Source organism: Amblyraja radiata, chromosome 4 (assembly GCF_010909765.2).
Source record: "Amblyraja radiata isolate CabotCenter1 chromosome 4, sAmbRad1.1.pri, whole genome shotgun sequence".
Classification (NCBI taxonomy): domain Eukaryota; kingdom Metazoa; phylum Chordata; class Chondrichthyes; order Rajiformes; family Rajidae; genus Amblyraja; species Amblyraja radiata.
This window is the reverse complement of record NC_045959.1, coordinates 110,189,737-110,199,694: the sequence shown is the minus strand read 5'-3', so window position 1 is coordinate 110,199,694 and position 9,958 is coordinate 110,189,737. Positions and strand designations below refer to the sequence as shown.

Sequence of the window (9,958 nt, the reverse complement as noted above, 5' to 3'; positions counted from 1 at the left end):
TGTTACACACTCACTGACACACCCACTGGCACACTCAATGATACACTGATGGTCACTGACACCTATGCACACACACACACACACACACACTCACACTGAACACACTGAACACACTGAAACGAGAGCGCTTGTCAGCACTGGGACTCTACTCGCTGCGGTTCAGAAGTTTGAGGGGGGACCTCATTGAAACTTGCAGGATAATTAAAGACATGGATAGAGTGGACGTGGACAGGATGGTTCCACTGGTGGGAGAGTCTAGGACCAGAGGTCACAGCCTCAGAATTAAAGGGTGCTCTTTTAGAAAGGAGGTGAGGAGGAACTTCTTTAATCAGTGGATATTTTTAAGGCAGAGATAGACAGATTCTTGATTAGAACGGGTGTCAATGGTTATGGGGAGAAGGCAGGAAAATGGGATTAGGTGGCAGAGATCAAACATGATTGAATGGCGTAGCGGGCCGAATGGCCTAATCCTACTCCTATAACTTGTGAACAATGACTGATACATTCACTTAATGACACAATGACTGACATGGTCACTCTCACTGAAACACCAGCCCCTGTCCCTGGCCCTCATGCCCTGCCTTGCACACTCACTCACTGACACACTTGCCCATGCCACACACTCGTTGACGGACACACTGGCAACAGTCCTGCACACTCATTGTCACACTAGCCCCTCCTCACTCTCTCACTGACATGCTCACTGACACACTAGACCCCTTGCACACTCACTGACACATTAGACTGGTTTTGCACACTCACCGATACAATCACCCCTCCTTGCACACTCAACAACACACATACACATGTAGGGGCCGCTGTCCTGTGCACGGCTGCCCAGCCAGCAGCTGTCTGTCTTTTCATCTTTTTATTTTTTATTTTAGTTAGTTAAGTGTTTTGTTTGGAGGTCTAGACTTTTTTATGGGGGGGGGGGGGGGGGAGGGGGAAACTACCTTTCAGGGTCCCTACCTGGGAGAGGCAGCTTTTCTCCGGGCTGCAGCTTCGACCCGTCCTCGCGGCCGACCAGCGGGCCTGGAGCGGCGTTTCCTGTTGGGGACCGCCCAGAACCTCGGCTTCGGGCGGCGGCACAGCGCTGGAGCTCCGGTGAGCTGAAGTTCGCTGAGGAAAACATTGCGGAGCTGCGGGACTGTGGAGCGACCAGCTGCGGGCGGCGGCGCTGAACTTTACACCGGGAGCCTGGGATCTCTAGATGAGATCGCCAGTTGTGGAGCTCCAACCGGCGCCGCCTTGTTGGCTTTGGAAGCCGCGGCCTCCAGTACGGAAGCGGCCGTTCCAGGGTTGCCAAGCCGCTGAGAGGATTCTCCCGACGCCGGAGCAACATCACCCGGCGAGAACGGCCTGGAACATCGGGCCTCCGTAGAGGCAACTGTGGAGGCCTCAATAGGCCCGACTATGGGTGAACTGGGGTTGGGGACTGGACTTTGTGCCTTCCCTCATGGTGGGAGCCATTGTGGGGGGATGTTCTTTATGTTTAAAACTCTTATTAATGTTATGTCTGTATTCCTTCTTCATGTGCTGCAAAATGGCAAGAAGCATTTCACTTCACTACACCTAGCTGTATGTGAATGTGACCAATAAAATACCTTTGACCTTTGATACACACTCGTCCCTCATTACACACTCACGGACACGCTCTCTGATCCATGCATTGACACTTTCCCCAGCCTCACACACTCACTGACACACTAGCCCCCCATCGCACACTTATAGGCACATTCACCAACACATGCTGATGCAATCACTGGCACTACCCACTTGCACACTCATTGACACAGTAGCTCTTGCCTTGCACTCACAGGCATAGCAGCCCCTGCCTCAGCACAGAAACCACACCCTTGCACACTCACTGACACACTACCCCCTCGCACACTGATCGACACACTAGCTTTGCACACTCACGGGTGTGAGCTTGAGGTCCTGCATGACGTGGTCCATGAATCGGAACTCACTCATGCCGTTCTCAACCTGCATCCGCCGCAGCTCCAGCACCCTCCCCATCAGCGCTGGCAGCAGCCTCTCCACCAGCCGCCGCTTCTGTGGCTGCACCAACTGGTCCTGGGCCTCCTGCAGTGCCCGCACGATGCCCACGTACTTCAGGAACAGCGCATCCCGCATCCGGAGCAGCTCCGCCGCATCCTCTGTCTCCCGCGTGGCCGCCTCTCCCTGCAGCACCTCGTCCAGCCCGCTCTGGGCCGCCCGCCACAGCTGCTTGGCCGTGCTGGGGAGGGGGGTCGGGGGTCAGAGGTCAGAACATCTGGGCAGCCCCTCCCCCACCTCCCCCTGTAACCCCCCCTCCCTCAGTTCCGTCCCTCACACAGTGCGGCGCTGCCTCAGTACCACCCCATGAACTGGGGTCCCCCCCCAGGGATGGGGGTCGGGGGTCAAGGGTCAGACCCTGACACACCAGCTGCCTCACCTGTGGGCCATGGTTGTAGTCTCACCCTGATCCCTGTGGTCAGTGACAGTGACTCTTGCCCTAACACGCACTCACCACCCGCATGCTATCACCAGCTCTCCAGACACACACTCTGCCCCCCCCCCCTCCATGCCCCCTCCCTCTGTCTCCCACACCTAGAGCACCCCCACTCTGCCTCAGCTGCCCTGTCACCCCTGAACCACTGCAGCTCTCTTCCTCCGCACTCACTCCCACACCACTACCTCTGCCTCCTACTCTAACTCCCTCTTGCCCTTGCTTCAGAATCTCTTCCTCTCCCCATCTGTCTCTTTCTCTCTCTCCCTTTCTCTCCCCCCCTTCCTCTCCGCTCACCGTTTCCCCTTCCCGATCTTCCCCTGTGCTTTCTCTCTCCTCCTTTATCGCTCTCCTGGTCTCTCTCCCCTCCTCTATCTCCCCTTTATTCTCTCCCCCTTTCTCTCCACCTCCATCTCTCACCCCCTATTCTCTCTGCCCCATCTGTCTCTCCCCTTTCTCTCTCTCTCTCTCTATCTCCCCTATCTCTCTCCTGTATCTTTCTGCCCTCCCTCTTCCTCCCCTCCTCCCTCTGTCTCTTCTTCCTCTCTCTCTCGCTCTCTCTCTCTCTCTCTCTCTCCCTCCCCCCTCTCTCTCCCACCCCTCTCTCTAGGTTCTGTTTACCAGTTACCCAGGAGACTAGACAATGGGATCTCCCTGCAGGGAACTCACTGTCTCAAAGGTTCAGGTAGAATAGTAAGATTAAATGAGAACTTACCAGTTTGAAGTTTGATCTTGATATTATGAGGAGTTACGATGAGCGATTACGTGAAGAAGGCCGAAATCCCACTTGGCGCGTCATACTTCAAAGCAGCGGTGTGGAATCACAGAAACAATTAGTTGACCTGAACATAGTAAGATTTTGAGAACTGGAACTACCATATGACCTTGATAATATGAGGGTGGGAGCGGTGGGCACGTAATCGCTCATCGTAACTCCTCATAAAATCAAGATCAAACTTCAAACTGGTAAGTTCTCGTTTAATCTTACTATTTTACTTCGGAGTCACGTGAGTGACTACGTGATGATTTCAAAGCTCTGTGATTTCATGCCGGAAACAAATCCATGCGTTACACACTGCATGAAGTGACCATGGATGAGTGAAAAAAGATTCATGCATTCAGACACGACTTGGTTTGTTATGCTGATGCTTGATCATCCAATGATAATAATAGTGACCCCTTTCATCCAGAGGAAACTATTAACAGGGTGAAAAATTGAGTTGGCAAATCCCCCCGATTTGGCAATGGATTGCATTTAAAGTTGTTTCGTTTGACCATCCTGCAGCTGCTAGGATGTGGTCCAAAGGAAATGTACATAATCCTTTGAGCTGATATGGTAGCAGCCCCAGTGGAGTGCGTGTTGAAAATATTAGTATTGACTCCTGCATTCACCAAACTCCCGTTTTACCACCTGAAGATGGTAGAACTAAACTTCTTATGAAGTATATATATATATATATATATATATATATACATTTTTTTTTTTACTAACAAACATTGTTTCGTTTGGAGCCTTTGAGGCTCTAAGTGATCTAGATGTATTGTTGTGAATGTGTGGCCACACATTCCCGAAGGTCCATCGGGTATGCCATGAAACTGTTTGTACCTCACGCCTGGTTAGCTCTGGTTTATTAAATCAAAACATAATATATTATGTTATTAACATATGTAACCACTCTGTCCATTCATAACTTATGTCGTGACTGGACCCATTGCACTGAAGCCAGTGCCATGAGGATTATTACCTTTTGAGAGCCGGCGAGATAAGGATGTAACTGGAGCCCCCTGCTGAAGTAATGTTAACATTATGTCATGTCCCATACTCCCATGTTACTGGGCCTGGGAGAAGTGTGTTAAGATATTCTATATAATTCTGGATTTCAGAGGGCGAGGCCCGACAGTGTGGGTTCCACTTGCTGCAGCAAATATGATAAGAAAGCACATTTGCACAGTTTAATGGCACTGTAACTTAGTAAGACTCATTTGAAATGAACTCTAAGACGTCAGTTATCCGTGCTGTATAGTATGTAACATGTGTATTCAGCTAAAAACGTTTCCCATCTGCTAAAGTGAAGATGTCCTGCCTCTTTTTGGTGCTTATCCTGCATTCTGCAGTGAGCACTCCACGGATTTGTCTGACAACCTGCGGCCCAGGAAAATCGTCTCGGAGTCTTCAAGTCAATGACTTGATGTATCATGCAGAGGCTGGTCTCCCGAGTCACAGGCTGTACCAGCAAGTTTTATGTTTTGAATAACCATATAGGTTCTATATCATTCCCTACATTTAGCAGGAACCATGGCTGCATATGCCAGTCAGGCAGTTTGAGGCCTGAAGCGGTGTCTTGCTGGATAAATTACAAAATCCGACTGATGAGGCAGAATGGAGAAAAAACACATGCAATAACATTCCTCCACCGAGTGGCGATAATGTATCTCTTGCCACTGTATGCCACATGTTTTGCAGCTGGTAAATGAGCCTGTATTTAAACATATCGATATTCGGTGTTCCATCGAGCCAAAATGACATTAAATACTTTGTAATCCAACATCCATCCTGTGTTCTCATTGATTTCACCTGAGAACATAGTTTCAAATGAGATTAGGTAAATATCACAGGATATTTAAACTTCATAGCACCCATGTGACTAACATATGCCACCCCCATAGTGTATCAACTTGGAGTTAAGCATGCAGATTGTGCACATTCTTACAAGAACCTTTAACGTATAGAATGCACCGAGTTATAGGTAGTTGATACCAATGACTGAAAATCGGTAATTTATGCAACCCGCATCCGCCTCCGTAACTGGAGATGGCATTCCATACTTCTCATCTTTGAGCACTAGCATCAATTTGTAATAACGGAGTATTACCGACCAAAATACTGGAGCAATGCTGAATACTGCCACCATCGTGATTGGTAGCTTCAGCTGAGAATAGCATAGGTTTATTTGTAATGACCTATATGGTACTAGAGAGGTTAATTCTTTGCATGTTATAACTTCAGGTTAATGCAAAGCCCAATTTGTTCCGCTGATACACAGCTGCTATATTGTCAACTACAACTTGATGAATAGAAGCTGCTTAATAACCAGCGAGGTTGTTACAGGCTTCTGTTAATTGCAGCTCTTGCTCCAGGGCGGAATTCCTTGTTAGTTGATAGTTAAATGGAAATCCCAATAATCAGTAGTTCTGATTGGTATCAACATAAATTTAACTGGATGGGTGGGACCCTGATTCCTCAAATATAGTTTGGGACTATAACAGTTAATTTTTAGCAAAACCCAGCGTTTAACATCATTCCAGATAAATGATAGCTAATGTTCTTGAGCTCTGAGCAGCCCAAGCTCTGTTTAGAAATTTGGTAAATAGACCTGGGAACTGTAGTTAGCCTATTTTGCAACGCTTTAACTGTTATTATAGTCCCATCCAGATAAATTTCAAATATCTCTGGCGATTCCAGTGAATGGGAAACTGCATAGCATGCATCTTTGAGATCGATGCTTGCCATATAGCTCCTATAAAAAAACAGTTGGACCGTAACAAAATTTACTATTCTGAAAGTCTGTACTGCACATACGAGTTAAACCTGGATGAAGTGACATCCTCCATCTGTCACCTGTCCTGAAAGGCAATCCTGCCCATAATACTGGGCCTGCCTCGAAGACAATCCAATTCCAAGTCTGCTTGGAACCTATGTATGTTGTGCAGTAAAAGTAATCACATGTTATCATCTGTTTTTTAAAACCAGATCTGAATCTCATGTTGTTTTTCATTGTCACTTGAACAAAAACACAAGTGTAAAAATTACCAACATGTAACTGGTCCACAATCCCTTGTTTCGGTAAACCCAGACCCACCTACCTCCATGGCTACCGGTGGTCTTATGGTAAGCCCAAAGGCCGCTGATGCGGGTTCCTTTTCCCTCCTTGATAGGGGAGTAGGACTGGTAGGGTGTGTGGATTCCATGTTTCTCCTGACCCCTGCTTGGGTCTTGGTCTGAAACCTCATCATACTGAGCCTGCCTTGTAGGACAATTCTGGCCATAACTCTGAGTCTGCCTTGAAAGAGGATTGGTCATATTTCCGTGCCCAGCTTTCAAGCTACCACCGGCTTCAGTGAACCGCTTACCCCCTATGGAGGTGTGGGGTGTTTTGTCGTCTACTGATGAAGCTTTGCTCATCGTTGGTACCTTGATTAGTCCGACAGCTTTTGCTTCCTTCTTCTGGTCTTACCTGAAGAGAGGATTCGGCGGCTGGTTTCATTTCCTGGATTTCGCCCTCCAATATCACCCTGATAGCGCTGTTCCCTTGCCGGCACTTGTAGCGTGAGAACTCTGGCCCCTTCCGGGTATTCTGCCAACGGCTGGAGACCAACTCTTCCGGCAGCAAACCCTTTGTTTGCGAGTACTCTTGAGGCCATATGCATGTGCTTCAGTATGTTCATACTTTAAATTTGAGATCAGTTACCTACTGATCACTCGCACTCCCCTCCACAGAGAGTGAGATTCGTAGGCAGCCCTGAAAACAGGTGCTGCCGCAGGCCCCTGAGGATACCTGCGCTGACATGGCCCCTCCAGCGGACCTATATCAGGTTCTTTGCTTTGGGTCAGACTGAAACTGACCCTGGATGCTCCTCTCCTCAGAGCAGGAGACATTTGTGCAGCCCTGAAACAGGTGTCGCTGCCTGCGGGTTCTCCATAATACCCGGGCTGATAACTCCCTCCTTTGGAGTATATCATTGTGGAGCACCTCTCCACCAGGTGCTCCATGTGGGTTTGAACGTTTAAACACGTTACCCATGAAGGAGGGAATCCTCTCCATCCGGAATCCTCCTGACCCGACTTGTTTGCGGGCTTCTCCTCACTTTTGGAATTCTGAAGTAGGCTAAATGTCTCTTACGCTTATCCCGATTTCCATAATTATTTACAGCGTAAAAATGGACAATTTCACCGGGTTTTAACGGGCCCGCTACGCTGGAAACAATGGTAAGTGCCTACCTGCAGTACATCGCGTGTAATCCATTTGGAGTAGCGTAGCAACAGTATGGGTCATGGGTCGTGACCCGACTGCCGTGAAACCTCCCTATAGGGTGATTTCACTAAAGGTCACTGGAGCGTAGATCCGCAGCCACGTGACCGAAAATTTTAACTGGAGTACATGCATCACTTCCGGTACATGTTAGTGAATGGGAAAACACGCACTTTCACACCCGTTAAAAACATCGAAAACGGCCGGTTTTTGAGCTGCAATTTACTGTACCAGTCGGGGTGACCGTGAGGAACAGCTACCTAAATTTACAGTCCAAAAAAAAGATAGAAACTAAGGTAAATTCAAGAGGGAGCTGAAGGGGCAAATACAGTGGAAGTTGTTAGCGGACATTTGCCGTGGAGATTTAAAGATCGAAAATATCGGGAATTATCGCGTTTGCTCGCTGCATTTCATCAAAAGTGGCATTATTGACGTTTTATCTTTATTCATTTGTTATATGAAAAGTATTAAAAGTTAAAAATCCGTCAGTAAAATTGCAAAATCGCCAATGGTTCTCAGGTGGGTTTTAACATGCAAAATGAAAACGCTTCTGAAGCTACATTTACCATTTAAATAATCGTAAACTATCAATGCGTTTTGAAATAAATTTTACTGAGATGCAAGCTAAGGAATGGGATAATTGTCAGCTGTTAGTTGGACAAAAGCAGGACATTTTATTATTTGCCAAAATATATTTCTCAATGTTTCTTGTTTAAAGCCTGCACAATCACCCAGACGACTTATTTATTTATTTATCATCTAATAACAGACAAGCCTGCAGCATGGAATGATGTCAACAATCCTGCTTGGGCACCCTCTGTGAGCAGGATAGGGTGATTTCACAAAAGGTCACTGGAGCGTAAATCCCCACTCACGTGACTGAAAATGTTAACTGGGGGACAAGCGTCACTTCCGGTACATGTTAGTGGATGGGAAAACACGCACTTTCACACCCATTAAAAACATCGAAAACGGCCAGTTTTTGAGCTGCAATTAAGTGAGCCAGTCGGGGTGACCGTGAGGAACAGCTACCTAAATTTACAGTCCAAATAAAGATAGAAACTAAGGTAAATACAAGAGGGAGCTGAAGGGGCCAAAAAGGCGGAAGTTGATAGCGGACATTTTTCGTGGAGATTTAAAGATCCAAAATATCGGGAATTATCGCGTTTGCTCGCTGCATTTCATCAAAAGTGGCATTATTGACTTTGTTATCTTTATTCACAGCACAGTGAGCTAAAAGCGGTTAAGATCAGACTTTTAGTAATATACTAGACTAAGTGGGACCCATTGGGTCCCATGTTCACACAGGAGGGCTGGTCCCCGATGCAATATTCCACCTCTCCACCAATTCCAATATTGGTGGCCAGTGGGGGGGCTTTCTGGAGCGCTGGTATGGGTTCTTGGGGTGGCAGCTCAGTCCCTCAAGCCTGATGTGCTGGCAGCTCACTCACGCTGGTGGGCTGGCAGTTGACTCATTTCCATTTCAAGCAGGGTGCAAGGCCACCAAATTCAAATCCATTTTCCTACCATTTCAAGCAGGGTGCAAGGCCACCATATTCAAGTGCAGTTTCATTCCATTTCAAGCAGGGTGCAAGGCCACCAAATTCAAATGCAGCTTCATACCATTTCATGCAGGGTGAAGCCACCATAAAACCATACAAAACACCAAACTCACAGTTCAGTAGACATTCAGTGTGTTCAGTTGATTTACAGCTCAGACAGAGTCGTGACCTCTCCCTCCCCCATCATGCAGAGACTGAGCCACACCCGCACTTCTGGGTTTTATAACCCCTCCCCCTCCCACCGGAAAAGGTGTGGCCTTCATGGCATGATTGACAGGAGAGAGATTCTCAACATTTTCTAAACACTAATAAAACTTTTATTTTTCATTGATGGGAAGAATTCTCTGCACCTGCTGAGCAGAGGGGGACTGAATAAGATGGCCAAAAATCACAGCTGTAAGTGGTAGCATTTTATCTAAAATCAATATACAGTGCAAACAGGAAGTTACCCAAAGCACCCAAACCACCATTTGCAGAAATGCCTTTTAACTTCAAGCCAAAGCACCCAAACCACCATTTGCAGTAGTGCCTTTTAACTTCAAGCCAAAGCACCTAAACTACCATTTGCAGGCAGTGCCTTTTTACTTCAAACCAACCATATTTTCATTTTCAAACCACATTAAGGGGACTCACAGTTGAGTAGACATATGTTCAGTGTTATTCAGAGCTCAGAGAGACGTGACCCTCTGGCTTCCTCCATCTTGCAGAGATTAAGTGAGGCACACCACTTCCGGGTTTTATAGTTCCTCCCCGCTCCCAACAGCAAGGGCAGCAGAGAGAATTGCAAAATTTTAAAAAACATTAATATCTCTCAGATTTTTCATTGATGGGAAAAATTCTCCGGTCCCGGAAGGCAGAGGGGGGCTCTGAGCGAG

At 47.3% G+C, this 9,958-nt stretch overlaps 2 protein-coding genes across 2 annotated transcripts in view; both read right to left on the bottom strand.

Moving 5' to 3' along the window:
- The window catches only part of LOC116972597 (dynein regulatory complex protein 11-like), a 19,262-nt gene extending 17,439 nt beyond the window's left edge, over positions 1–1,823 (bottom strand). The window contains exon 1 of the mRNA XM_033020412.1: positions 1,818–1,823. Within this exon, the coding sequence (XP_032876303.1) occupies positions 1,818–1,823 (6 nt within the window). The remainder of the gene's footprint in view (positions 1–1,817) is intronic.
- Positions 1,633–2,448, bottom strand: LOC116972596 (IQ and AAA domain-containing protein 1-like). Its single transcript, XM_033020411.1, has 2 exons — positions 2,438–2,448; positions 1,633–2,239 (listed from the first exon to the last, which is right to left on the bottom strand). Exons 1-2 carry the CDS (start codon positions 2,446–2,448, stop codon positions 1,903–1,905), a joined length of 348 nt encoding a protein of 115 aa, XP_032876302.1. The 3' UTR covers positions 1,633–1,902.
- Between the last annotated feature and the right edge of the window lie 7,510 nt (positions 2,449–9,958).